The 27,347-nt window shown below is 41.6% G+C and overlaps 4 protein-coding genes across 5 annotated transcripts; 3 read left to right on the plus strand and 1 right to left on the minus strand.

Moving 5' to 3' along the window:
• Positions 1 to 730: 730 nt before the first annotated feature.
• Positions 731 to 11,722, plus strand: tgfbrap1 (transforming growth factor, beta receptor associated protein 1). Of its 2 annotated transcripts, none has more exons than XM_079163720.1 (13): positions 731 to 1,002; positions 2,291 to 3,006; positions 3,591 to 3,785; positions 4,851 to 5,005; positions 5,344 to 5,426; positions 5,831 to 6,011; positions 6,129 to 6,289; positions 8,051 to 8,108; positions 8,192 to 8,335; positions 8,712 to 8,855; positions 9,564 to 9,723; positions 10,062 to 10,525; positions 11,472 to 11,722. In XM_079163720.1, exons 2-13 carry the CDS (start codon positions 2,310 to 2,312, stop codon positions 11,658 to 11,660), a joined length of 2,631 nt encoding a protein of 876 aa, XP_079019846.1. In that variant the 5' UTR covers positions 731 to 1,002; positions 2,291 to 2,309; the 3' UTR covers positions 11,661 to 11,722. The 2 variants fall into 2 exon arrangements, with proteins under 2 accessions (XP_079019846.1, XP_079019847.1); XM_079163721.1 differs by having other exon boundaries at positions 731 to 894.
• Positions 11,723 to 15,689: 3,967 nt separating this feature from the next.
• On the plus strand, positions 15,690 to 18,633 carry mrpl16 (mitochondrial ribosomal protein L16). Its single transcript, XM_079156842.1, has 5 exons — positions 15,690 to 15,894; positions 16,596 to 16,667; positions 16,844 to 16,992; positions 17,209 to 17,502; positions 17,868 to 18,633. The coding sequence occupies exons 1-5, from the start codon at positions 15,825 to 15,827 to the stop codon at positions 18,057 to 18,059; spliced, it is 777 nt and encodes a 258-aa protein (XP_079012968.1). The 5' UTR covers positions 15,690 to 15,824; the 3' UTR covers positions 18,060 to 18,633.
• Positions 18,634 to 19,312: 679 nt separating this feature from the next.
• Positions 19,313 to 23,816, plus strand: cenpq (centromere protein Q). Its single transcript, XM_079177171.1, has 8 exons — positions 19,313 to 19,554; positions 19,669 to 19,714; positions 19,871 to 19,979; positions 20,594 to 20,653; positions 21,101 to 21,230; positions 21,842 to 21,961; positions 22,769 to 22,843; positions 23,209 to 23,816. Exons 1-8 carry the CDS (start codon positions 19,447 to 19,449, stop codon positions 23,380 to 23,382), a joined length of 822 nt encoding a protein of 273 aa, XP_079033297.1. The 5' UTR covers positions 19,313 to 19,446; the 3' UTR covers positions 23,383 to 23,816.
• A 130-nt stretch (positions 23,817 to 23,946) lies between these two features.
• Positions 23,947 to 26,777, minus strand: LOC306700216 (C5a anaphylatoxin chemotactic receptor 1). The gene is made up of 2 exons (XM_079165168.1): positions 26,675 to 26,777; positions 23,947 to 26,006 (listed from the first exon to the last, which is right to left on the minus strand). The coding sequence occupies exons 1-2, from the start codon at positions 26,699 to 26,701 to the stop codon at positions 25,044 to 25,046; spliced, it is 990 nt and encodes a 329-aa protein (XP_079021294.1). The 5' UTR covers positions 26,702 to 26,777; the 3' UTR covers positions 23,947 to 25,043.
• Positions 26,778 to 27,347: the final 570 nt, after the last annotated feature.

Raw genomic sequence — 27,347 nt, forward strand, 5'->3', positions numbered from 1 at the left:
CACTGGATTATAATTAGTGATGCATTAACGTGTACATGACTTTCATGTTTCAACCACTTTATATACCGCCTAGTAGCTGAATCAATAATAATACATTGAGTAAGCACTTAACAATAACAGCAATGTATTTCCAATATAATAATAATAGTGATTATAAAGCTGATATATCAGTAACTTTGTAAGGTAAAGACCGATATCACAATACAACAAATTCATGTCAACAGACTTTTCAAAACAGGCATTTTAATTTTCATAGCGTTGAAACTACAGGTGGAATAATATCAATGCTGTTCCAGTGAGCTAGTATGTACAATACCAGGACCTCCCATGTGCAATGCAATCAATAATGTTATTTAACACACTTGACTTATCAAAATGTCGTCTGTGAAATAGGTCTATTAGGAAATATTGTGAAAATGTTCATGTCTGGCCTCAGCACTTGCTTTTGCAACACACTCTCACATATCTTTGGCACCCTCCACAACATGTGTATGAGTGAACAAACTAGTGAGCATTTGTACTCACATTTAAGGATGATAATGTTGAAAACATATTTATTTATTTTTGATTATTTTTTGGGGGGTGGAAATATATGAGGTCAGTTTGAAATGTGTTGAGAAACCTAACAACTTTGCTCCTCACTAAGACGGTCTTGAACGCACCCCCGCATCACCTGCAACAAGCAGGAGTTTAGTGCAAATGGGCGGCGTTTTATACAGGACGAGGAAGACCTAAAGCTACCGTTCAAGCTGTGTTTTTGTCTGGTGTCGACCCGAGCACCATGGCTATATTAATGCTTGCAAGTAAATATACGTCGTGGCGGCTCTGTTTAGAGTGCTGAGGCTCGCCTGTTTGCGGTGATCCGGCCTGCAGTCCAGAGAGCTGTGTGCAGCGGTAGGTATGCTTGCGCCAACAGCTCCGAGAGAAACTAGGGAGTGAGTTGGTGCGCAGAGTCTTTGACAGAGCATCATCTCAAGGTAGAGGACGCCGGTTGGAAACTAGGTGATTTTCCTTTGGATATAGCTACACCCCGTGAGACACCCGGTCAATGACCACTTTATTTAACCACGTTGGAGATCCAGCTCAGTGTTGATTAGCTTGCTAGCATCGGCATCACTGATCTCTTTAAGCTAAGGTTAGCCTAGCTAGCTGGCCCAGAAGCTACCGAGTATAAGCAATTTAAATCGGACCACGACTTCCTCGCATGCTTAATATACCTTAACCTGCGAACAAAGTATTCTTCCGCCACACAGCCGGTGTTAACCAGTGCACTGTGTTTAGCTAACGGCTGGTGTTAGCCTTTAGCTAGCTAGCGTTAACATCTTTAGCTGTCACCACTGAAGCAACGTGAGGGAATATGTCATGTTACATTCATGTCAGCTAATGTTTTCCAGAACTGTTTAACATAAACCCAAGCTTGTTTCAACATGAAATAGGACTGACTTATCTTTACGACATTACTCAGGAGGTTTCTGTTAAGGATGTGAACTAGCTAACAATATACACTAGTAGGGAAGGAGCTACGTTACCACAACAGGGCAGACTTTGAAGATCACTTTAACGTTCATGACTAAGAAAAGAAACCCTTCATTAATATTGTATATACATATGACTATGGGGGCTATGCCATAAGTAGTATTTCTATAATCGTATAACCAACCCCAGAGTGCCCAGCCCATACGTGTGTACATGACTCTACTTGCATTACAGGCCAAGAAAGAAGAAAACAAAAGGAAAGCCATACATAATATATCCATGTGTGTCAGAACATATGAGGCTAACTTATTAAACGCACAACACTTTCATGCATTCATTGTAAACAACCCTTAGCTTAATCATATGCCTAATACTTAACGTATTGTAATCTACAGTCATCATTCCACAGCCAAAGGCTCAATACCAAATCTTAACTGAGAACAAACCTGTCCATATAGAAAGCTGCTTACGCTGCTTCTTATTTTATTAATCAATTAGTCAAGTCATTGTTTGATCTATGAAATGTCATAACATTTTGTGAGAAATGTTTGCTACGATTTCCCAGAGCTCCAGGACGATGTTTTGCCTAACCAACACTTCAAAACAATAAGATATAAAGAGTGTTTGGGATTTTTTATTCACACACTTGTGCTTTCACACAACGCAGAATACATCCAGAGTCTGCTGTGAATGAGGGACACGCCCATAGTTATATTGCCAGTAACTTCACAAGAATATTTTGCAGCATACTGTCAATGTCATCGTTTAACTTTTGTGCAGTTTTGTTGATGCCTGTCTGTTTTGCATCCTCCAGTGTAGATGCCTTGGCTGAGATGAGTGTGAAGGCTTTTGAGCTAGTCCCCGCTGTGGAGCGAGAGCTCCTCATGGGCGACAAGGCTCGCATCAACATCGAGTGCATTGAATGCTGTGGAAAACACTTGTACATGGGCACCAACGACTGCTTCATCCACCACTTCCTGCTGGACGAGGTCACTTCCTCCAAAGGGAAGCTGAGTTACTCGGCTCAGAAGCTGCTGCACAAATACCTGGGCCTCAAGAAACCGGTTGCTGAGCTGCGCGCCGCCTCCGCTTTGGAGCGTCTGATCGTGCTCTGTGATGGGATAGTGTTCCTGGTCGACATGGTGACACTGGAGACCGTGCCCTCGGCGGCGGGTGGCGGAGCCAAGATCAGAGGTGTGACGGCGTTCTGCATTAACGAGAACCCTGTGAACGGCGACCCGTTCTGTGTGGAAATGGGTGTGCTCTCCTCCAAGCGCCGCACGGTGCAGATTTACATGGTGTACGAGGACAGAGTGCAGCTGGTCAAAGAGGTGTCCACTCCTGAGCAGCCCTGTGCCGTCAGCGTTGACGGTTACTTCTTGTGCCTGGCCCTCGCCACACAGTACATGATTCTGAACTACAACACAGGAGCCTCCCAGGACCTCTTCCCTTACAACAGTGAAGGGAGGAGACCCATTGTGAAGAGGATCGGCAGGGAGGAGTTCCTCCTAGCAGCACCTGGTGGTCTGGGTAAGTTGGGACCAAACCAGGGCAGGAATTAAAAAGCACTGAATTCAGCTCCCTCAGCTATTAAAAAGCTGTGAATTGTACATGCACTTCACTCACAATGGGTCAATTTTAGCAGAATTTTTAATTATCTAGAATATTGAAATGGTTAATTGATAGATTTTCTGCCATTTATCTACGTCCAGGTCATGTTTATGGATTCATTATATTACTAGTATTTTTTTTTTTTTTTTACTGTTGTAATGTGAAATAAATGTCCATAAATGAATTTAAATATTTCTGGGCATTTTTCTCTCTACTGATTTTCCATCATTCTTCGACCTGTTTGACTGAAAAATATACTAAATTGCATTCTTGCATTAAAAAATTCTTACATTTTGTCAACACTGCAGAAATGTAACTTTTTTCCCTCCACTCAATGATTTGAACAACTAAGAACATTTATCGTGCATGGAAATATAATTTCACAGCCTGTGTGTGTCTGCTGTTAGTTTTTGTAACGTTCGGAGTACTTCTTGACTTAAGAGAGTGTTTCATGACGTTTGTCTTCTATCTATTTAAAATTGTCTCTCCACTTCCCTCCCCAGGAATGTTTGCCAATGCAGAAGGCGTATCGCAGCGGGCTCCAGTCAACTGGTCAGAGAGCGTGATCGGTGCCGCTGTGTGTTTCCCGTACGTGGTCGCTTTGGATGAAAGCTTCATCACCATCCACAGCATGTTGGACCAACAGCTAAAACAAACCCTTTCATTCAGGGATGGACACATTCTGCAAGACTTTGAAGGTATCTTCACATATTGCTCTTCAAGGATTTTCAACCTATGCCATCGAATGAAACCAAATATGTATCAAAAGAAATCTGAAGGAGTGATTATCTGATTGATGATCATGCATTTTGCCATTATTCATTTAGGTTGTAACACATTTAATGGTCAAAAAAGGCCAACAAGCTCCCTTAATAATCCACTTGTTTGAAATTATGTAATAAGAAGGTGAAGAAGTGATGTATGAAGTTTCACCTGACCGTAGCATTATGTTTATTATGCATTAGATACTGCCTCCTGCAGGTGTAGTCATTAACATGTACCAACCATGTTGCCATTTATCACATTTAACTAACACTGTCAGACTTACGTAAGTGTCAGTTAAAATACCAGCTCCCTCGTGTGCAGTAATACTTCACAAGACCTGTAAACAGACTTTACTTCCCCTTTGATTTGTCCGTCCTATACAGACTATAGAAAATAGAGTGACATCGAGTCTTCATAGGATTGTAGTGTTAAAATTCAGGGTTGTCATACAGAGTACATTTGCTTGTCTATACGGTATTGAAAATATCTGACATGACTAGAAAGTGTATGTGTGTAAATGTTGATTGTCATTCTGTTATTTAACACATTATAGTTGCTATTGTTGCTACACTTGCTATTCTTTTAACAAAGGTATGTTCTGAGATGCTTATCGTACTGTGAAAATGTCAAACTATTACAACCCCAGTCTTTATCCGTCAAGTGCTTCCTTGTTGCTCACAGGCCTGTTAGTCAGTAGTCCAGGGATGGAAAGAGTCACTGCTCTGGCCGCCTGGACTGAGAAACCAAAACCTTTTTTAGGTATTTTTTTAGAACACTGAAGTTTCAATGGAAACACGAGCGACCTCTTCCGGTTCCAGAGACTCCTTCAGTTCAACAACTGATCAGCAAATGAAGCGCTACACATGAAGCTGTCTCTCCCCAGAGCTGGAGACGATTTAACAGTCACAGGATTAAGAGTCTGTTGGTTGGGATATCCCGTATTTGTGGCTGTTTTGAGAGTGTCGAAGTCCTGACCTGTGAGTGTTGTGTGTTTTTAGGAAAGGTCATTCTGGCCTCCACTAAGGCAGTGTATGTCCTGGTGCCGCTGCCCCTGGAGAGACAGATCCAGGACTTACTGGCCAGCCACAGAGTGGAGGAGGCGCTCGTCCTCACAGAGGGAGCACAGCAGAATATTCCCAAAGACAAGTTCCAGGTAACAAACATGGTGTTGGATGGTGTTACGTGTGAATCATCGATCATATAGATAGATAGATAGATACTTTATTTTATTTTTTTGCTACGGCAGCATTTATGGTACAGGTAAAGCAATCAAAATAGAAAAGCACAATATATACAATAATATTAAAATTAATTAACTAAACAATAGTGCAAAGATTTCACCAAACCAAACAAATAACAGTGTAACATAATCACAATCAGTGATAATATGATAACTTTACTTTAATGTAATTTATTACTTCATTGACAGTATTTTTCTCCTACTAAAAAAAACACAATTGTCTCACAAACGTTCTCGTTCTGCACGTACAGATTTTGCACAAAAGAATCCTGCAGCAGGCAGGTTTCATACAGTTTGGCCAACTTCAGTTTCTAGAAGCAAAAGAACACTTCAGGTAAGAGTTACTTTGGTTGTTAACACTGTTTAAACTGTTCTGTGTTGACGTGGGATTTAACGGTCTGTGACAGTAACATGTTACCTCATCCATTAAAAACAAGTTTATTCATTAATATTAAAATAGTGAAAAAAACTTGTTTTTTATTTTTGGTGTGAATCTGGAATTAAAAGATTTATTTGAATCATCTATCAATCCATGTGTACTTTTCTGCCACACCAATGCACATTTAATTTGTTTTAATTATTAATATTAGAGAAAATGTTGAAGATTGTGCAGCTATGAGGTGTCGTGTGTGCTCTAACACTGCTCTCTTCTTCCTCTAGTTTTTGGCTCTCAGTTCTTGGTTGCGTTCCTCACTCTTTTTTTTTGTTTTGTTTTTTTGCTACCTCTTCTATTTGCAGGAAGGGTCAGCTGGATGTGCAGGAGTTGATCTCTCTCTACCCACTGCTGCTGCCAGCTTCCTCCTCATTCACGCGCTGCCACCCTCCCCTCCACGAGTTTGCAGATCTCAACCACCTGGCACAGGGCGACCAGGAAACAGTGCTGCGATGCAAGAAATTCCTCATCACTTATCTGGGAGAGGTAAATGGAGTAAAAGAAAATGATTTATTTCCACGTTTTTGAGCAAGATCACTATGTCAGCGGTGCTGGTAATACTCCACATGTATTGCATAATTCTTTTGTTATTCTTTCACACAGGTACGAAGCACAGAGGTGGCCAATGGCTGTCGAGAGGACGTGGACACTGCACTGTTAAAGCTGTATGCCGAACAGGATCACGACAGCCTTCTAGACCTGCTAGCTTCAGACAACGCCTGCCTTCTAGCAGACAGTGTCCCATGGCTGGAGAAATATCACAAGTGTGTATACTTTCCTTTTTGGGTTTGAGTTGAGCCTTTTAAGAACAAGTTGATATAATTAATCACGTTATGAGAAACACAGAAAATCACAGACATTTTAACACCGACATTTCCTAGTTTCAAGAGCTTTCGCATTCTATAGACGGGCTATTATTGGAATGGACACACAAATACAGTTCATCTGAGACAGCATCCACACATTTAGAAAATGTAGGGTAAATTGGTTCTGTGTGATGGTGTCATATGCTTACAGCTAGTATTTAGCACTTTGGGAATCAGTTTATTTCCTACAGGGATGAGATTAGATCAGAAAACTTTATTAATCCCCAGTGGGGAAACTCATTTGCCACCCAAAACTCATACAGACTCCACAGTGCACAACAGACAAAAACACACTACAAATGATAAATAACACCAGACAATGCCATATAAAACGTGATTGACATCAGAAAGATAAAAACATCCAAAGGTGTTCATTAAAAATCAAACTGCTGCTGTAACGAAAGACCTTCTCAGTCGTTCAGTAAAACACTGAGGCATCCTGAGTCTCTCACTAAATGAGCTTCTGAGTTCATTAAAAACACAGTGTACTGGATGGCCTTCAAAGGAAACAATCGTTTTTAACTTGGCCCTTGTTCGCTTTTACCTCTAGTGAGTCCGGGGTAAGGCCAATCACTGAGCCAGCCTTCCTGATCATCTTATTGATCCTGTTTTTATCATCCGCAGTGGTAGACGAGGACACTAGCTAAGATCCCCTGATAGAAGACATGAAGAAGCTTCCTGCTGATATCAAAGGATCTAAGGTTCCTCAAGAAGAAGGGTCTTAACTGAACCTTCTTAAATACAGCATCTGTGTTCTTTTTCCAGTTTAATTTACTCTCCAGATAGACCCCGAGATATTTATGCGACTGGGACAATTTCTATCTGCTGACCCGCAATTATCACTGGGGAGACTTCCTCCTTCTGAAATCAATAACCAACTCTTTGGTCTTTCCAACATTTAGTTTAAAAAAATGTTCATCACACCAGCTGACAAAAGATTCAACCTCCCGTTTGTAGGCCAGGTCGTTGCCTCGGGTAAGTAGACCAACCAGAGCAGTGTCATCTGAGAACTTCTGGATGTCACAGGACACATGGCTCGGCCTATAGTCAGCTGTATAAAGTGAGAATAAAAAGGGGGATAAAACTGTTCCCTGTGGTGCTCCAGTTTTAGTTAAGATAGTGTCAGACAGTTTTTTTTATCAAGCTTGGCAAACTGGTCGAGACAGAAGGTAATCCAAAACCCAAGCAATAGTTGTATTGTGCAGTTTAAAAGTCATACGTTTTTTTTAGCTAAAAGGTGCAGTTGAATTGTATTAAAAGCACTAGAAAAGTCAAAGAACAGAGCTGGCAGTTGTTGCAAGGTGACTATAAATACTGTGGAGCATTAAAAGTAGTCCATCATCTACCGTTACACCCTTCCTGTATGCAAACTGCAAAGGCTCTTGGACTGAGACCTGTCTTCTCGGGTGAACCAGGACAACCCTTTCAAAACATTTCATTATGTGTGATGTCAGGGCTATAGGTCTGAGGTTACAAAGACTATGACTCCTCACACTGTTTTTCTTTGGGATTGGGACTAAACAAGATGTTTTCCACATTACTGGAATTTTTGATGAAGACCGAGACAAGGAAAAGATAAAATGAAGGACTGAGCACAGCTGGTCAGCACAGACCTTAAGGGAGAGGTTTTGCTTCATTCAGTCTTTTTCACCCTCATAGATATTTTGCACTTGGACTGCTCTATCGTTCTAACGGTCAGGATTCAGCAGCACTTCAGGTATGTACGCCTCACCCAAGAATCAGCGCCAACACCAATGTTTTAGGTATTTAACACATTCTCTCTTTATTTTCTCCCGACAGCTGTGGATTCGAGTGGCAGATGGGGATCTGAAGGACTCCACGAGGTCTGACCTCTACGAGTACATTGTGGACTTTCTCTGCTCCTGCTCCAGTCTGGACCTTGTGTGGAAGTATGCAGACTGGGCCTTGCGGAAGGATCCCACGGTAGGTTACCAGGACCTTAAATTATCTCAAACATCTAACTCTGCTCTCAAGATTATTAGTGCGGGTCAAATTTTAAACCAGAAAGAGTTTTTTGAAATCTTCACATAAAACCACAGCAAATAAGCATAATTATATAAAGTTAAAAGCATGGAACAATGTTCTCCAATTCTTCAGTTTCCTATTATAAGTCTGTATTGAGCTCCACTCATGTGTGGCTTGAATATGAAAAAGTCAATACTCTTTTCTTGTGACACTGTGGGTTGTTGAGTATCTTTATACTCTGCATGCTTTCTCCTTCATTTGATAATGTTCTCATGTTTTGAATGAAGTGGTGGAGCTACAGTGTTCACCCATCTTTCTTTGTGTTTGTTCATAGATAGGTGTTCACATCTTTACTAAGAGGCCGGCCAGTAAAGAGCTTCCAGAACTAAACCCCGATGATGTCATCTCTTACCTGGGAAAGCACAGCCAGGCGCTGCTTCTCTACCTGGAACACCTGGTGCTGGAGAGACGGATAAAGGTACAGTAAAAGGGCTTCGTGGTGAGAGAACTGGGAGACTCTGGTTCAGGTCAACAAGTGATCGGCTCTGTTGAAGGGTCCTTTAGCAACACACGCAATCTGTGCTCGCACCAGAGATGCTGATCCGAACACCAACCTTCCCTGCAGGGAAGCAAGCATCATTAGAGAAATTTCCCTGCAGTATCAATTCTCTAAAGTACTGAATTAAATTTCTATAATGGATATATTTACATGGACCGCAACAGACTCACTATTGAACACAGCTAAAAATACAGCTGGTCATGTGAGACACAGTCGTTAGCACTGTTTCTTGACTTCCTCCCGCAACCCTGACCTGTGAGCTAAGTCGCCTTTTTTAAAGGGTACGTACACCCTGCTCACAGATTCCCACAGAGAAGCTGGCCAGTACAACCAGACACTGATCTGTCTCATGTCGCTAGTTCTTATAAAGGCGGATCCTGTTGGTATCCAACCTCAACACTGACTTTCTGTGTTGTGTTCTTTTCATGTTATAAGACTATTTTTAATCAGCGTTCAGATTAAGGTAATTAGAGAAATGCTGCTTAATCAAGTACACATCTGAATAGTGCAATTTGCAATCCATTTGAATATTTTCATTTTAAGATAACTGTTTTTGCTATAATCTTTTTTTTCATCCAGTAAAGTTGGTTGACTTCAGATTGTTGTCTTCCATGTTTGTGGCTGCAGAAAGAGAAGGTCCACACACACCTGGCCGTGCTGTACCTGGAGGTGGTTTTGTCACTGCTGTCGCAGTCTCCAGCAGATGAAGAGCAGATCTCCAGAGCCAGAGAGAAGCTCCAATCTCTGCTCAGGGAGTCCAACCTTTACCGTGCGCCATTTCTTTTAGGTGAGTCACGGGTCTGAAGATGCAACTACAACTTGGATGTTTTATTTATAAGGTTTCTATTTTTGCATAAACTTTTGATAAGTGCTGTTTTGCAGTATTTTACCCAGCTCTTTGAAGACTGAAGTGATTTAGCTTGTTATAGTATAACCACAACTGTCATCTTCTATATTGTGTGACCGATTGTAGCATCACAAATACAATCTAGACTTAGTGCCGGTCTGGCTGTAAACTGACTGGACAATCCTTTTTATAGCAAGGTGTGATTCTCAAAAGTCACAAAGAGAGATCAATATGTAGGTTTTGACCCTGAATGTTTCACGTTCTAATACTCTGTTTAGGTAAGATGGAGAACTGTGAACAACTGCTGCTAGAGCGTGCGACACTACATGGAAAGCTGGAGGAGCACGATAAAGCGCTGCATATACTGGTGCATAAGCTGAGAGACTTCCCGTCTGCCGAGGCCTTCTGTATATGGGCCTCTTCCTGTCGGGATTCGGCGTACCGACAGCAGCTGTTCCACCTGCTCTTGGGGGTTTATCTAGACGGGAACCCTCCAGGAAAAGCCCAGGCTGCGGCAGGTGGAGGTGGAGCCCTGGAGATGGCAGCAGTGGACCTCCTAAATCGGCACGGCGAGGTGTTCGACGCAGCCCGTGTCCTGCGCGTGCTCCCCGAGGGCTGGTCACTGCAGCTGCTGCGGCCCTTTCTGGGTCGAGCCATCAGGGCCAGCATACATGGCTGCCGCACCTCCCAGATCGCTCTGGGGCTCGCCCACTCTGAAAACCTTCAACTGCTGCACGACAGGGTGAGAAACGCACGACACGAGTCAGAAACGTGCAAATTAGTGAGATAGATACTTTCTTCTTCCTCCGACTGCTGTTTCGTGTGTTGGTTTACAGGGTAGGACACCATCATTTATTAGGTTATGTTCTTGCATGTTTGTTGTTGTTATTGAAACCATAAGAGCATTACTTTCACAAAGGGTTGTTGACAGCAATAATGCTGACAATGTTAACAGAAATGTCTACGTCTTTTAAAGGTATCTGTGAAGGTGCATTTCCCTCAATACTTCTCAAATAGAGCAATTCAATAATAAACACCTGAAGCAGAGCTGCATTGGTTAGTTGTTTCATCGATATACAGGAAGTTGATCTGCAACTATTTTTTTATTATTATTGATAAATGTTTGAAGTCATTTACCGAACAAAAATGCCAAACATTTGCTGTTCCAGCTTCCCAAATTATTTGGTGCTTTTTGTTGTCGTGTATTATAGTAAACTGAATATATTTGCATTTTGGACTGCTGGTAAAAATCCAATCCAGTTTGCTAATGAATTGATTACAAGAATAGTCCTTTGTTGTCGACCCTTTTCAAAAATGTTAAACTCGTAAGTTTTCTTTCTCGCCATGAACGTCCTAATAATTAAGTGAAGTCGGGGATTAGAACAAATAAATGTTTCTTGGTAGTTTATTCATCTGAACATTTACCAGAAATTTGACCTGGCAGATTGTCCTATTGAGTGAGATTTAAAATGTAATTCTTTTTGTGATGAATGTTTTTGAATTGATATAAAAACAAAATAACAAATATTCACATTTAGTATTAACACATTCTGACAAGTCACCATATATTGTCTTAATCATATGAGGGATTATTCCATTTTCTCTTTGATTTTTAACGTCTGTAGTATCTTTGTGCTCATTACTGCTTTACGTCATCGTAACTCTTCTGTCATGTATTTTCTCCTCAGTTGAAAGATCGCAAGAAACCAATTTTTGTGTCTGAAAAGAAAGGATGCCACCTGTGCCACAACACCTTCAGTGAGCCCGACGTGGTGTGTCTGCCAGGCGGAGTGCCTGTCCATACCCACTGTGTCGCCCAGAGAGTAAGAGACTCTCCCACAAAGAGACAGTTAACTAATAGCAGTAACCATACGTGAGACTACGCCCTTCAGATTGCCATGTGATCTGTGATCAGAGGCACCAAACTAAAGCAGGGCATACTGAGGACTGTGGTGGTGGTGGGGGGAGGGGGGGGGGGGATATAACAAAAAGCACAGAACACCCATTGCCATCGTAGAGTCGGCCATGGAGCTGATGAGAAGCGCAAAGAAAGCTGTGAGAGTGTGTCAGACTGTATGTTTTTATTAGACGTTGGGCCTCGTTCAGAGCTGGCATTGGCTTGTAAGATGATGGAGCGACCTCCCAAACACAACTGCACGCGGTTACATCGCTGCCTTCCTGAGATAGGTGATTATTTGCATATAGAGCAGGGAAGTGAGATGCGATCACGAGTGGTCGCTTGAGACGCATTTTCAATGCCAGGTGTGAACTGACGGGTTAGAGCTGTCCACTTGTGATCGGATCACCTAAGACTCCTTAGTGCCAGGCCTGAACAGGGACTGAGAAACCACAGTTTAGTCCCCCGGACCTTTAATCCGTTTCAACAGAGAATGGATCACAGACAGGCTCCGGTGCTTCTCTGTGGGTTCAGGGCTGTACTGGTCATCGTCTCGGCTTGAACACTTTTTAAACCTGAGCTTGAGAAACTGCTTGAGCTGCAGAACACACACTATTTGAAACCTGTTGCAAAGCATGCATAGTATTACCACTCCTACAGTTCTGGTCTCATCGCCTCATATGGGTGTTGTATTAATACTGTCCTAACTTGCACATTGCAATGTTAGGTTTTAATGTGAAATACTACAAAGATTCATCAGTACTGATGGAAGCTGAGTCTTTTATGTCTGTCTTTTACTGTGTGGGATCTGTACTCACTGCTGCTTTATCCCCCCCTCAGCTATAAGGGCACTGGGTGTTGTGTTCACAGTAATTCAGTTCAACAGTTTGATCCAAACCTGTTAGTTATCATGGTTAGAAACTTTGTCTCAGTGTGTCGTCTGTGGCGCAACAACAGTGTAAGACACTACATGAAATGTCACGCTGCTCCTCTACTCATCAGTGCGTGTACCTGGGGAGTCCATACTCAAACCGCATCAAGGACCAAATCAGATTTGACTCTCTAAAATGTGCACAAATCAGATAATATTTACTGACAACGTGTCGGCAGATGTGAAAATGTGAAACGTGACGGCAAATGTTGCGGCTCAGATGTCCGTGGCAGGTATGTAGAGTATCATCAAATCGGGTGAAATCCAGCTCCATAAATGATCTCTTGTTTTGAGTGACGAATGAATCAATCAAGAGGGATCTTCTCCGCCCGCCTGCTGTCATAGATCCATTGTGTTTGTTTGGCTAGGAAACATACTGTGATAAAGATATTTTGAATCCTGTCAACACAAAACAAATGGCAGTCAGTGGCAAACTTAATTATTAACAGGAAGGCCAACATTGTTATTTTTCTTCTGTAATATAATTTGACTCCAGAGGGGGGGGGGGGGGTCTTCAGGACGGGTCATTTGTTCCAAACATTTTCAATTTCAATACCGGAGATCATTGTAATTCATCTCTGTTATTATGCTCTGTGGGTTAATTAGGTATTTTCTTTTCCCACAATTTACGGCAGCGACGTGTAAAATGTTTAAAACCGGTGGAACATGATGGAAAATACTGTATGGTATTCTTTATAACTATTCTACTAAATAGCCTGAATATCCTTTTTAAATGATGGTTAAAAGACTATATTGAGCTGTTTGGAACAAATCTTTATTCAGCACAACACAATCCATTGACATGTCTTGGTTAGAAGGAAGAGCTTTGTCTGTGGATTGAAATATCTTCCTGCTGGTGCATCATACTGTGACAGTGTACAGGACTAGCATGAAAAACTCCAGATGAAGCACTTTTTACAACTGTCAGAGAAAACTGGTCGTCTCATACTGCATGGCATTGCACTGCACGTGCTTCATTTTTTTTTTTTAAATTAAGTCCGAACAAAACCTATATCATTCACATCTTTGATCGCTCAAGAACACCACGTCAGCTCTCATAACTGCCAGAGTTTTATCTTTTACCTTTTCACCATGACATCCTGCTCAAAGATTACATTTCATAAAGAGGTCCTAACATTTGAAAAGACAGACCACCGCTTTGTCCTTTAGTGCTTTCCAGTCTGGTAACAAATTGCAGCAGTTGTGTTAACATGCAATAATCAGAGCCGTATCCCTAAATGTGTGCTGGAGGTGAAGCTTTGCTAAAAAAAAAAACATGTTTATCGTCCGATCTCATTTTTTGTGATGTCTCAGAAATTGTGTTATCAGAGGTGGCAGAAGACGCATGAAATTTATAACGGCGCAATGAGATTCAAACCCTTAAAATAAGAAACTAAACCTGGTTATGTAAAGCTGCTTTAAACCAAATTTTTCATATTTAACACCCGTCTGTCATCCTAGAGATGTACTGTCAGCCTCTCAATGAGGATGCCTCCCCAGATTTACAGTTAAATAGAACAACCGGCTATTTCAACGGTTGTAACTTCTCTGCGATCAGAAGGCGTTAGAGTTGAATCTTACCCTTTACACACTACAGACGCTACAAGATATTCACTCAAACTCTGAGAAAATTAAGCCTCCATTGACTATATTTCTTAGCGTTGCCATTTTCTGACAAGGCAAAACCCAAAAGAACAAAAGCGTCTCCTCAGCTGTTTATTTTGAACTCCTTTACGTTCGTCCAACCTTCTCCTGTTTTGTGGGTGTTGCTTGTTTCTCTGGTGCCTGTGCTGTTGATGCTAGCCTTTTATGACTGCAACACATTTCTGTGAGGGAACTCTGTGCAAACATGAGACTATTTTTCTAACACAGAGATCTGAATGTTGTAGACTTGACTCACTTTCCATGACGGGAATTCACAGCTTATGCACTCAACAGTTTAAGTGTAGCTTGCTTGAAAGGCTTCCTAACCATGACTTCAAATAATTTAAAACAGTACATTTGTGTAAAAAAACAAAAAAAATACAATTGTATTTTATAATTCTATGTATACTGGTATGTATATACTGCATTTGTACTTGTTTGTTGCTTTCTAAATCAATGCCAATGTGGATGGAGTGTACAAACTGTAAATCCGTCCCATTTTAATAAACAAACTATATATCGACTCATCTCAAGTGTCTCAATTTCACACCTACAAGTAATTCCCATGTATGTTTTGGCATGAGTATTTATTTATTTTTCCTCTCTTGACAATGAACGTACTGCAGGCTTACCTGTGATGACAAAAAAAAAGATTAAATAGGGAATGATGAAGGGTTGTTTAATTAGCTTTAGCATTACTTTGAATTTCGATTAACTTCTTTCTGAAAGTGGATCAAAGAATAATCATGAGTTTTAGAACTAAAACATCAGTGACATGTATGACACTCTACCGTATAATTGTAAGTGGCTGCAGGCTTGTTGAGGTGGCAGACTCCCAAAGTCAAATGCAAATATAATTTTCCAAAATGTCTTTCTTCATTCTTAGAAAGTACTAAGATGATATGTTATTTCTCTTTTGATGCTGAAAATGTATTACATCGTTTCTTACCAAGTACGAGTTCAGCTGAGCCATTGTAGTGTATTTGTTTTATGGTTTTAATGCTTTTATTGAACCATAATTGATTTACTAGTTTGATTTTAGGCAAGACTGCAAGAAAAAAATGTAAGCCAAGTTATTGCTTTGAGACCATTTCAAATATGTGTTATATTATTAGTGGAACAGTTTACCTGGCTTATAAGGTTATAGCTTTAACCTCTTAAACCCTAGGCCTCTGGCTCAAAAATGAAATGCCCAGAATGAAAACAGCAAATTGAAAAAACTAATAAATCACAAAATAAAGGATTTAAAAATAATAATAGCCTACATAGCTGACATTCGCTGGCGCACTCCAACCATTTATATTATATAGTCCATGCATTTAGTAAATAAAAGAGGTTTCTGTGTCAGGCTGCACATTTGTAGATATGACACTTTTGTTGTGAAAGCACTCGCATACCGGAAGTTTCTCGCCTCCTGGCGGAAGTTGAAAAAGCAACTTCGCAATGGCAGCGACCTTGTGCAGGGCATGCTGTTCACAACAGTTTGATTAGTTACCCATCTGAACATGCTCGTTTAACGGACACACGAAGTGACAGTTTGGTGTGTATAGTGTCCTTTTCAACGATAACATGTTTTCCTTCATCAAGGCGGCTGTCGGCGGTTTAACCGGAGTCTGTCGAGCACACGGTCACCAACAAGGTAACACAAAGTAGCTAGCGTTGACGTTACACTGACATTTAACGTCAACAATGCAACAAAACTAGCTCCTAATGTGACTCTTCATTGCGCGTGAGATTTATGTATGAATTGTTTGTTTTAAAAAATGGGCTGTACACATTAATAATCATTGCTGTTACGTTCAATGCCAGTGACACAATTGTATTTTTGGACAAATGTTACATAGTCACCTGTAAAACAACATCAAAGTAAACCAGTTACTGTAGTAGTGTATCATGCAGAGCAATAACATCAAGACCATAATGAAGATACTACATTGTCTGGTATCAACCACTGACATGCAGCAGCAGCACAGAAATAATATAAAAGAGGAAGAAACACATATATAACGTAATAAATATAGATTTATACAACGTTTGTGAGCCACAGTGCCAGTCAGAAAGACAAACATGCAAGCTGATTTTTAAAAACGATAATCTACGTGGAGACATAAGCACAACAAGTAAAACTAAGGTTTAAATTCTGTCTCCTTGAGCTGAAAAACACACAATCCAGACTTTGTCAAGTTTTAACATCTTTACAGTACCAAGTGGGTTTTATTCTATTCAAACTGAAAATATCAGATCATAACAGCTTGAAGATGCATCTGTTCAAATTCACACATTTAAACTGAGTAGTACGATTTTATATGACCGTTCTTTATTCTGCTGTTTGTTCCACAGGTCTTTTACACAGCCACCTGAAAGTCCTAGCTGCTGGCCTGAAGACACACGAAACCCCTCCAGACTACAGCGGTAACCCTTCATCCCCTCCATCGTTACATGTATACATGTTCACCGTAAAGGGGAAGCCGTGGGGGGGGGGGAAGACACACCCTAGAGAGTTCCACAGGCTTTGTTCAAGTAGAAATGTTTGCGTGACGCTGTATGTTCATGTTGTTCATGATTCCCTCCTGTTTTTACCTCTGAAGATGTGGTGCTGCCGGAGAAACCCAAACTGAGGTTCATGAACAAGGTGCCTAACTTTAAGAAAGCAAAGAAAGAGATGAAGAAGCTTCGGGATATCCAAGGCCCAGCGAGGGCAGCAAACACCTTCACGACAGGACAGTACGCTATTGTGGTCAGTGCATTTCTGTTCTGTAAACACTTCTGTTTAGTACTGGAAGCATTAAAGTCTATGAACATTATGTTGGCGGCAATATTTTATAGCTTGCCTTCAATATTAATGCCTCTGTAACTGTATATTAGCAACAGTTACATATTGCATGTTGAAACATTTGTAGCGTGACATTTAACGTGACTTCCCTCTTTCTCTGTCTATCATTCTGCTGCTCAGGCCATGGGAGGGGGCTACCTTCATTGGGGTCACATAGAGATGATCCGTCTAACCGTCAACCGCAAGATGGATCCCCGCACTACATTTGCCCGCTGGCGCATCAATGGCCCATATAAGCCCGTCACACGTAAAGGTCTGGGTCAGCGCATGGGTGGCGGCAAGGGAGCCATCGACCACTATGTGACGCCTGTCCGCTACGGCCGCTTGATTGTGGAAGTGGGCGGAAAGGTGGAGCTGGGGGAGGTTGAGCATATCTTGATTGAAGTGGCAAAGAAGCTACCCTTCCCTGCCAAGGTGAGATGACTGGCTTCAGCCATTAGTGTTTAGTATATACTTAAATGATTTCAGGGGATTTAATTTGAGCACGTTTTTTAAAAAGCATATTTTTGGTGATTCATTTGTATGTATGCACTCAGTTGCCAGTTTATTAGGCACACCTTGCTGCAGTCTAACGCAACATTCCTTCAATAAATCCTACATCAATGAAACTGTTTTAGAGAGGTGTTTATTCAACTTGATGGTCATTGTGAAGGCTGCAGTTTGTGGTGCTGTTAAATTGATCTGCTGGATACTTACAGGTGTTTGTCTTTATTTTGTTAATTTAATTTAAATAGCTAAAAAATAAGCCAATAATTCATTGCATTGTGTTCTTCCTATAGGTGATGAGCAGAGAGAGCCTAGCAGCCCTGCAGAAGAAGCACGCTGACATGGAGCATAATAACCAGAATCCCTGGACCTTCAAGGAGATCGCGTGCGGCAACATGCTGGGCATCAGGAAGGTGCTCAGCCCCTTTGACCTGCACAACCATGGACGCTTCACAGGCAAATTTCACCTCCCGTGGAGGGTGTGACGGACCCGAGGGACAGAAATGGACAGTGTCACACTGAAACACCAACCAGACCACACCATGGAAGAAGCAACCAAAATAAACCGACATATTTGGGAATTTTTTCAGGAACATATTTTTGTTAATGGGATATGTCTTCCCTTTTCTGCTTCAAAAAACAATAAACTAGATTATGTATTTCAGTATCACATGGTAGCCCAAGCATCCTGACATTATTGAATTTGAAGGTCTTTCTTTCTTATCGGCTGCAAAAAACAAACATATTTCAATAAATTAGGAAGAAATAAAAAAAGAAATTCCATTGCACAAGTATTAAGTCTTTATTAAACGTTATAATAGGTTGAATTGTTTCTATTTAATGTGTAACAAGTGATTATATGTTTAATGTGGAATTCCAACTGCTCGTCAATTTATAGATAAAATATAAAGCAGTATTTGAGATAAGACAAAAATACACACACACACAAAAAGCAACTGTGGCTAGGGTGCACCTGTGCCTGATCTCTCATTTGTTGTATTAATAAATGTTTTACTTGAGTTGTATTTGGCGATGGTATCGAAGTAAATACAATTTTTTCCAACGAATGGGTACATTTTGTGCTTGTAAAATTCAACAATTACATTTTCCATTAGCCAGACAGCACTTCTACATGACCCTGATGTCCGAAAAACAGAAGTACAACAAAGCTGCTTTGTCTTAGATACAACGACAAGCTGTTCGTTTTTTACCAGCCAATATATATGCTTAGAATATGAACACGGAAACAAAACTGTGCTGCTTCATGTATCCAGAAAGGCTGATTATAAAAACCACAATGGCTTCTAGCCAATTTAGTATGTATTTAATTGCCCTGTGTTTGAGCTTACAGGTAGCGTTTTCTTCGTGGCGTTGTGAGAATACAGTCATTAATTAAATGCTGATTTTTTTATTTTCAGGCTGCTCCTTTTTGCCGATAGGTTAAAACTTTTGATTGAGTTCTGAATAACAAACCTCCCAATGTGATGTTTGGCCTTGGTACTATTATTGTATCTTGGGAGGATTAGCTGCCTGTCAAGCGACACTCCGGGAAAGCCATATATCTCCACGCATGCGCATTGAATGAGCCCTTAACCGTTCGAAAACAGCAGCGCGAAAGAAAGTAGCTCGGCTGTTGACAACAACGTCTCTAGTTTGCAATTGTATTCGTAAAGATGTGTAACTTTTAATACATTTGTGTCTTGACGGTTTATAACGTGTTTTAGCGTAAGTCCTTTATTTGTACAACAAGACAGCTGTTTCCGTTAACTGTTGCTCAGTTAGCGTTATGTGAGTTTAGCTAGCCAGGCGTTAACACATTGCGTTACGTTAATTAACGTTGCATTTGCTTTACACTAGCTATCGTTAGCAGTTATGAAGCCCGTACGAGGTTCCAACCGGGCCGCATCAAAAGCACCTAACGTGAAACGCAAGAACAACAAAACGGTTCAGACGACGGAGCGACACGCATCAGAGCATCCGGTACGATGTGGTAAACACTCCAGCTGGTGTTGACTAACCTGTGTTGGCATAGTTCTGTCTGTCTCCTGTTACCTCACTGTTGACCTAACATCATACATCGCTAATGTTTCATAGGGCCACGGCAAAGGCACCCAGCCGAAACCAGCAAAGAAGAGGAAAGGTTAGAAAAGCGCCTATCTATTCAGATGTATTAATGTGAGATAAAGCAGGGATAAAAATGCAGCACACTCTGACAAAGTTTGAGCACAAAGCAAACCAACCGCACTGCTGTCACTTTATGTGTTATTGTGTTGCTCCTGTTTGTGTCCTGACCAAGCTGAAGGCTCCTCTTCAGTCCCCAGTAAAGTCAAAGGTGAGGACAAGTGGAAGCCGATGCCAGTGTCCTCCATCAATGCTCTGGAGAACATACTGGACTTGTCAATGCTGTGAGTTTCACTGTGTTGATTTACTCTGAAAAGTAGTGTTCTCCCATACACACCCCTGTGTGATCTGATGTGATTCATTACAACAGCTCAGCCATGTTTGCCGCCTTTACAAAGGATGATGGTAAACTGAATGACTGTCCATTAAAAAAAAACGGTCCATTAAAAGCTTTGTAAAGGCAGCTTATGTGGAAGAGCGGTTATACTGCAATGCATTAGATCGTATGTCTTCTGACATAACTATTTATTATACCCAGAGCGAGATCGATTAACTGGCCATCTTATTGCAGACATGTTGGTACTGATGTATACGTATGTTGACTCATAAGTAGCGATAGATTGCTGTGCAGCAATGCCAACTTGTTTTGAGGTAATTTAGAGAAAAAGTCACATAATCATAATGTTCATCAGACAGCACTGACAAGTTGTTGTGTCGTTATCAGATTAGCCATATATTGATTTAATTATCGGCCTCAAAAGTATGGGTCTGGTTATAATTGTACTCATTTAACTCAGCCAGCCTCCATCTCCCCCTCAATGCCAAGAGGCACGTCAGTGACGGCATGCAATGAATAACAGTCTAAATCAACCACGAACACTTTGTTTGGTTTTCCCAGAGCAACTCTGGCTTTGAGGCGGAAAGAGAGCCAGGAACATCTGAACATAATGAAAACCAGGTGAGCAAGAAGTCCCAAATGAAGATGTGAATAAACGGCGTGAACCAGGGGCCTGTACTACGGAGCACGTTGCTATGGAACTTAGACTTACCGAGTGGATAACTATTAGCGTGTGACTGTTTAGGGGGGCTTGCGGTTGTTCGGGTTAGTTAAGCCAGATAATCCAAAGACACCCTGCTTATGTGGAGTTTGCTTCGTAGTACAGGCCTCTGCTCTCTTGCGTATTAACGCCTCCATTGACGTTTAAAGAATAGGAGCAATAGAAAATATGACTTGATACATCATCACATCATGATATGAATGCAGTGGAAGTTGATGAACAACCATTAAATATCACCAATCACTAATTCTTAATCTGTTCTTTTACAATCAATTCAAATGTCATTATTTCATAGTATTCAACAGAAAAAAAGACACTGATTGTCAAGGATCGTGTCTTTGTTTTAGGTTTCTTGCTCAATGTGCAGAACTCAAAGTTCCATTGCAACCGAAAAGCGATTCACAGCGATCATCCCAGCGGCACCAAGAGGAGGCCAAGAAGTCTGTGTTTGGAAAGACGACTCTGAGCACTCTGGAGGTAAGACATACTGCCGTCTGAGGAGGCCGCTACAGCTCCACTGTGATGCTCAAAACAACAGTCCAGTTCATCCACCTCTTTTACTGCTTTACATGCTACGTGTGTAATGTGTAAGCAAAGTCTATCAGGAGTAATGTCTTGAGGAAAATAGGCATTGCAGAGGTGACTTTTCCTTTGTTTTCTATGAGCAATAATGATGTTAACGAATAACTCAAATGCACAGGTACTTTAGTGATATCTCTGCCATTGTGGTCTTGAAATACAATCCAGAGTCGTCTTATTCTGAGACGAGACTTTTAAAAAGAGATCTTGAGACCAAGAACCATCTTGAGTACTGCAACAATGCAATAAACAGCATGATAATCGTGTGTGTGTGTGTGTGTGTGTGTGTGTGTGTGTGTGTGTGTGTGTGTGTGTGTGTGTGTGTGTGTGTGTGTGTGTGTGTGTGTGTGTGTGTGTGTGTGTGTGTGTGTGTGTGTGTGTGTGTGTGTGTGTGTGTGTGTGTGAGAGAGAGAGTGAATCAGCATATTTAATTATCTGACAGCATAAGTAAGTAAACGGTGTCTGTGATCGTGTTACATGGCCTCTTGTTGTCTTCTCTGGGTTTTCAGGTAGACCTGAAGGCTGTGGTCCGAGCTCTGGAGAGGACAGACGAGCAGACCGTCTCCTTACAGCACTCGTGCAGCATGCTGAGGGACCAGGTGGAGGAGGAGGAGGAGGAAGCTAAAGAGGTGCGAAACACTCACACACGGCAGCATACACAAAGAAGAAGCATAATCATACCAACATGTCTTTTTAATGTATGGCGTTATTTAGTTTCTATCACTGTTCCTTTATCCTGTAGCTGATAGTTGAAGCGAGGTGTGAGCGTCTTTGTCTGTTTTCAGACATTCTTGTGAAGGGCTGTTTAACTTAATGTTTTCATGAAACACAAAGTGTCTTTGTAAAGTTATCGCTCTGGCATCCTCTTCATCCATCCTTCTCCATCCACAACAGATCATCTTTAAAGCTATCATCAAAGCTATTATCACCCCAACATGTTGACATCATGTGTAAACTTCTTCTTTTTTTTACAATCTGTTTGGAGGAGAGAATCCACAAAGGCAAAACCTCTTGGTCTTGAAACATTATTTTCTTAACGTAGCTCTGGCGGGCGTTTTTTTCTTTTCTTAAGGTCTTTTATGATATTTCTTAACTCGGACAAAGGCGTTTCATTACCTCAGATTTCCAAATTGAGGTGACCCAGAAAGAGAAGGGGGTTGACTGCATTTTCCGCACACATCTCCGCCTGTTTGTCATCTTGAGTCTACACTCTTGTTGGTTCAGCGTACTGAAATGTGGCCGTTATGCGGGGGCCGACATAATGGGTGTATTCTTGATTGAAATAGGCCGGAGCTGCAAACAGGAAATGTCTGTATCTCATTTGAAATCAGAGCTTTGCAGCATCCTTACTGTACGTTTACCTAATCCATTAGATGATGACCTAAAAGACATATTATTGTTCTCATGCACTTCCCTTCCTGCCTGTGTTCACACAGATTTTACAGCTAGCTGAAAAAGCAGAACTCAATCTTCCCTCGCTTCCTCCACAAAAAGATGAAACGACATTAGAGGTGACAACACAATTTCACAAAATCTAGTATCGGCTTGACTTGTCCCTGTTGCATAACGGCTGTTTTCGCCAGCGTTCATATTGTTCCATCACTTTCTTGTGAATAAGATGTGGTCAAAATGTCTGAGCAAGCACTTCCTCTACGACGTTACGGGACAGTCTGAACATGCTCTGTTGTGCAATTTCTCTGTAATATTATGAAAAAGATGTGAAATATGTCTTACGAAAGTCAGAGAGGGAATGTGACATCTGTTGTGTTGTCTGACTCGATCTTATGAACGGTATCAAGCTTTGTTCTTAAAGTTCAGAGAACATGTTACAAGGCATCGTAGTGGCAGTGTTTGATATTTTTGTTTTTTTACTCAGGCTCGATTGAGAAAAATGATACCAGACAGCGAGTGTGAGACCACAGCCCGGAAACTGGGAGAACTCCTGCAGAAACCCAAGGCCGCTCAGGACGCCCAGGCACTGCTTCTACAGGCACACAACATGGCCAATCAGCTCTTCAACCCCCAACGAGGAAATATCACTCTGTCTTAATATTACTCCATTCCACTTTTTGTGGTTGTGCAATAAATAAATTAAACACCCCAAAAATTGCTGCCACCATGTGAAGAAATGTTCGACTTTGGTTGTAAGAGTAGTAGTACTAAAGACAAAGGAAAGACACTGGTCATATCTGTTTCTACTAGAACATGTTTACATGCTGTAATGTAAAAGAAAACGTATTTTTCTCATACGGTCTATATGTAACTGTAATCACCGTCTGTCTGAAAGTCTGTTTTGGCTCATATCAACAGAATTGCCTGTAACAGCTTGGCTTCATGTAAACTTCCTGTCCGCTGATGTTTTTCGCATAAAGTTCAGATATCTACTCAGTAATCAAGCCTAAACACTAGAACACACAAACTTCCTTAAAGAAATACTGTACTTGTAAATAAAGACAAACTGGTTGTTCATAATTTAAAGTCTTCCCTGTTGGACCTTGAAGTCACGAGTGCATGCTGTTGACAAGTAAAAACTGACTGCATGATCACATGTAATTAAACAGATGCCATTTAATTACATCAACTTTTGTTTACTTATGTTTTAATGTAGGAAGAAAATACATATAAAGATCTTGCATTAATTACAGTTGTATTCATGTTGTGGACTGTTACAGAAAAGGTGTGCTTTTATAAACTATAATAATGAAGCTATCCCTGCATTAATTATAGTCCAGTTAGACATGGATGTGGTACAATCACAATGAGATAACGATCCTGCATCGCTTCTACTCTGCTCAGCATCCTGTGCTTCAGTCCTCTACAAATCATACACTCATTGGTTTAATAAGAGGCACAACTAGCACCAGTCAGATCTATGGAGGAGGACCTGTTTGGTCTGGACATCTTGGTGGATCTGAGTCACTGTTGATACTGATAAGAAAAACTCAGTATCACCTTCCTTGGAACATAGAGATAGTACTTGTAAGCTTAACGGTGCGTCATCTTGATGGAGTCCATTTAAGAAAAGTTTACCCTGGGGCAAGGAGACCGGCATTGGCAAATAATTCTTTGTTGACTTGTCATTTACCATGGAGGCGTTCCCATTAAGCAACAGACAAGATGATTCATGAATTCACTTTTATGACCAGCTGCCTTTAGCGTGCCGCAACAGAAGCCGCATTTCTAGAGTCTTCAGTCATGTACTTTCACTGACGACAGGTAGGCCTACGTCCATATATCTCCTCAGCTGACAGCAGAGATACCGAGCCTGGTTCAGTGTTTCATGGGATCTTATCTTATTCCTCCTTATGCACTTTGCTGTTGTAATTGTCACTCTTATGGGCTGTCTGACAAATCATTGCACATGTTTTTATCTGAAAATCACAGTGTCTTGCGCCATCGATCCGAGTCTGGAATCAAACTTGTTCATGCCAAGGATCCCCCTGTTGTTACATGAGAAACTAACAGTGGTTTGCTTAGATCACTTTGAGTCGTGGTCCAATCTGTCAACAGGATTTCACCACATATAGAAAATATGATATAAATAAAATTCACTTATTTGTCCATTTACTGTGGCTTTTGGACCCATTTGGAAAACAGTGGCTATATTAGTGGTTATATTTAAGACATTGCACATTTAAAAAAAGGCATTTATGATTTTCACACGAAAATGACTCCAACTTAATAAACATTAACACGTTGTTGACCTCTCAACTACATGTGTGAGTTTTTAAGTGAGCTCTTCAGTGACTTCCTGCGTATGGAATCTGAGGAGTCATCGTTGAAAAGTCTTTCAATAGTGGAGACAAGTGAAGCTCTGATAGCACGGCCTAAGCCTCGGGCTGCAAACACATACAGCACCGGGTTAAGAGCACACTTGATGTACACCAGGAACAGAGATATGTATTTGCCAAGAAGCGCTCCTCCATACAGACTGGCCCGCTCAGGTCGTCCCTGAGCCAGGGCCTGCACGAACCGACACACAAAATATGGCACCCAGCAGGTGAGGAAGAGGAGCATGGTGAAAAACAGCACGTGGTACATCCTGGTCATCCTGCGGGCGGTTGAGGAGGAGGTTGAGGAGGAGGTGGGGGTCAGGGGCACTGCTTGCTGAATGGTGAGCACTACAGCCAGGTTGCTTATCAAGAACACCAGCAGGGGCAAGATGAACCCTGCTATTGTTTCTGTTACAAACAGCCCCGTGTTAAACGTCCCACTCTCATGGCACTGGTATTTCCCGTTTCTGTCCTCCAGGACGGCAAAGTGGAAGTATGGGGCGGACAAGAAGGTGGCTATCAGCCATAAGATGCCACAGGCCAGAGGAACGGCCCAGTAGGGGCGCCGCAGTCGGGCCCACACGGGCCTCAGCAGACACAGGCATCGCTCCAGGGCCACAGCGCAGAGGAGGAAAGCGGAGGCGTAGAGCCCCAGACCCCGCAGGAACATGACCAGGTGGCAGAAGACACGTCCGAACGGCCAGCTGTAGTTGTGAGCGACATAGCCCAACATTAGGGGGATACGCAGGAGCAGCACCAGGTCGGCCAGGGCCAGGTTCAGGACATAGATTCGGAAACTGCTGGCGGCACGCGTCTCCTCACCGCTGCCTCTGCGCACCACGTGGCGATTATGCCGCAGTCCAAGTGCCCAAACCACCAGCCCATTCAGAGGTACACCCACCTTGAGAAACCAAGAGAACCAATTCAGGAGGACAGACTTTTAAAGCAATAGACATTTTACAAAATAAACTAATTTTTTTTGTGATATTGCAGAAAGCTTCAGCCAATTAGCTTAGCATAGCATAAAGAATAAAATGAGGACACGGCTAGCTCTGTCCAAACGTAAAAATATCCGCCTACCTCACTAATAAACAGCTATATCTCGGTACAATAAACTCCAGGAAATCACTGCTCATTGCCAAGAAATAGTCTCAGACGTAACACCTGTAAAAACCATCTTGTTTTTATTACACTGGATGTTTTTGTGCAGTTTTAACAATAACGTCTTTATTTGTGAACTTTTAGAACTTTGTTACCTCTTGGAGTACATGCTAGCTGTTTCCCTCTGCCTCCAGTCTTTATGCTAAGCTAAGCTAACTGTCTCTTGGCTCCAGCTGCACATTTACCGTACAGATATGAGAGTGGTATCATCAACTCATTCCCATAACTCTATCAGTTCAAGCTGACGGAGTCATTCAGTTGCCCTGAACAAGGTTATTTTTGGCCCCCAAACGTCAAAATCAATAGATGATCCCAACTATAATTATGTACCGTTCATTATGCAGCTCCTTTTTCAATCATATACGTCTAAATGTGAAGTGGTAATGTACAATATAGAGGATTTCTCACCAGGAAGATGAGCACAGTAGCTGCCATTTGGACTCCCCGGACTGCCTCTGTCTGCCAAGAGCTACTGGAGCTACTGGAGCTGCTGGAGTTGAGTGCATGGACGGAAAACTGTGTCCTATTCATATCGGCCATTGAGACGAGGAGCTGAAACAGGGGAGAAACTGATTCATGTCACAGAGGTTTTTTTCTCTTGTGAAATTTGACTAGAAATGAAAAATATCACAAAATGAAAGCCATCCATTTGACCATTCACAAAGATGGAAAATGTGGAACATGCATCATTGAATATGACTTTGACATGTGTCGGTTGCCTAAAACACAGACTGACTGATGTCCACACCAACATGACACCACACGCTTCCTTCCTTATATTTGCACATTTGTGTTTCCTTGCTGAGAAATCTTGTGTGTTGCAGCTAACATTAAAGGTCAACTGTATATTATATCTTTTAGTTTAAGAGAGCACTCTTGTAGCACTGCAATCTATGTCAAATCCCTCCCACGCCACCAAACACACTTGTTTTTTGGTATCACTTAAGGAGACTTTGCGATGACTTACATTCCTTTGCTGCGTTGCTGCTTAACCATAACCATCACAGGTGTACCCCCAAACCATTCCTTAGCCTTAGAGTCCCCACAATGTGACCACCTGATTTTTTACAAGCACATGCGT

The sequence above is a fragment of the Pholis gunnellus genome (genome assembly GCF_910591455.1).
Source record: "Pholis gunnellus genome assembly, chromosome: 1".
Lineage (NCBI taxonomy): Eukaryota > Metazoa > Chordata > Actinopteri > Perciformes > Pholidae > Pholis > Pholis gunnellus.

Coding starts and splice junctions, on each gene's coding strand:
- tgfbrap1 (XM_079163720.1), top strand. CDS start 2,310: ATGAGTGTGAAGGCTTTTGAGCTAGTCCCCGCTGTGGAGCGAGAGCTC. Junction 6,012..6,128: donor TCATCACTTATCTGGGAGAG/GTAAATGGAGTA, acceptor TCTTTCACACAG/GTACGAAGCACAGAGGTGGC. Junction 9,724..10,061: donor CCGTGCGCCATTTCTTTTAG/GTGAGTCACGGG, acceptor TACTCTGTTTAG/GTAAGATGGAGAACTGTGAA.
- mrpl16 (XM_079156842.1), top strand. CDS start 15,825: ATGTTTTCCTTCATCAAGGCGGCTGTCGGCGGTTTAACCGGAGTCTGT. Junction 16,993..17,208: donor CAGGACAGTACGCTATTGTG/GTCAGTGCATTT, acceptor TCTGCTGCTCAG/GCCATGGGAGGGGGCTACCT. Junction 17,503..17,867: donor AGCTACCCTTCCCTGCCAAG/GTGAGATGACTG, acceptor TTCTTCCTATAG/GTGATGAGCAGAGAGAGCCT.
- cenpq (XM_079177171.1), top strand. CDS start 19,447: ATGAAGCCCGTACGAGGTTCCAACCGGGCCGCATCAAAAGCACCTAAC. Junction 20,654..21,100: donor CTGAACATAATGAAAACCAG/GTGAGCAAGAAG, acceptor TCTTTGTTTTAG/GTTTCTTGCTCAATGTGCAG. Junction 21,231..21,841: donor CGACTCTGAGCACTCTGGAG/GTAAGACATACT, acceptor CTGGGTTTTCAG/GTAGACCTGAAGGCTGTGGT.
- LOC306700216 (XM_079165168.1), bottom strand. CDS start 26,701: ATGGCAGCTACTGTGCTCATCTTCCTG. Junction 26,007..26,674: donor CTACTGTGCTCATCTTCCTG/GTGAGAAATCCT, acceptor TGGTTTCTCAAG/GTGGGTGTACCTCTGAATGG.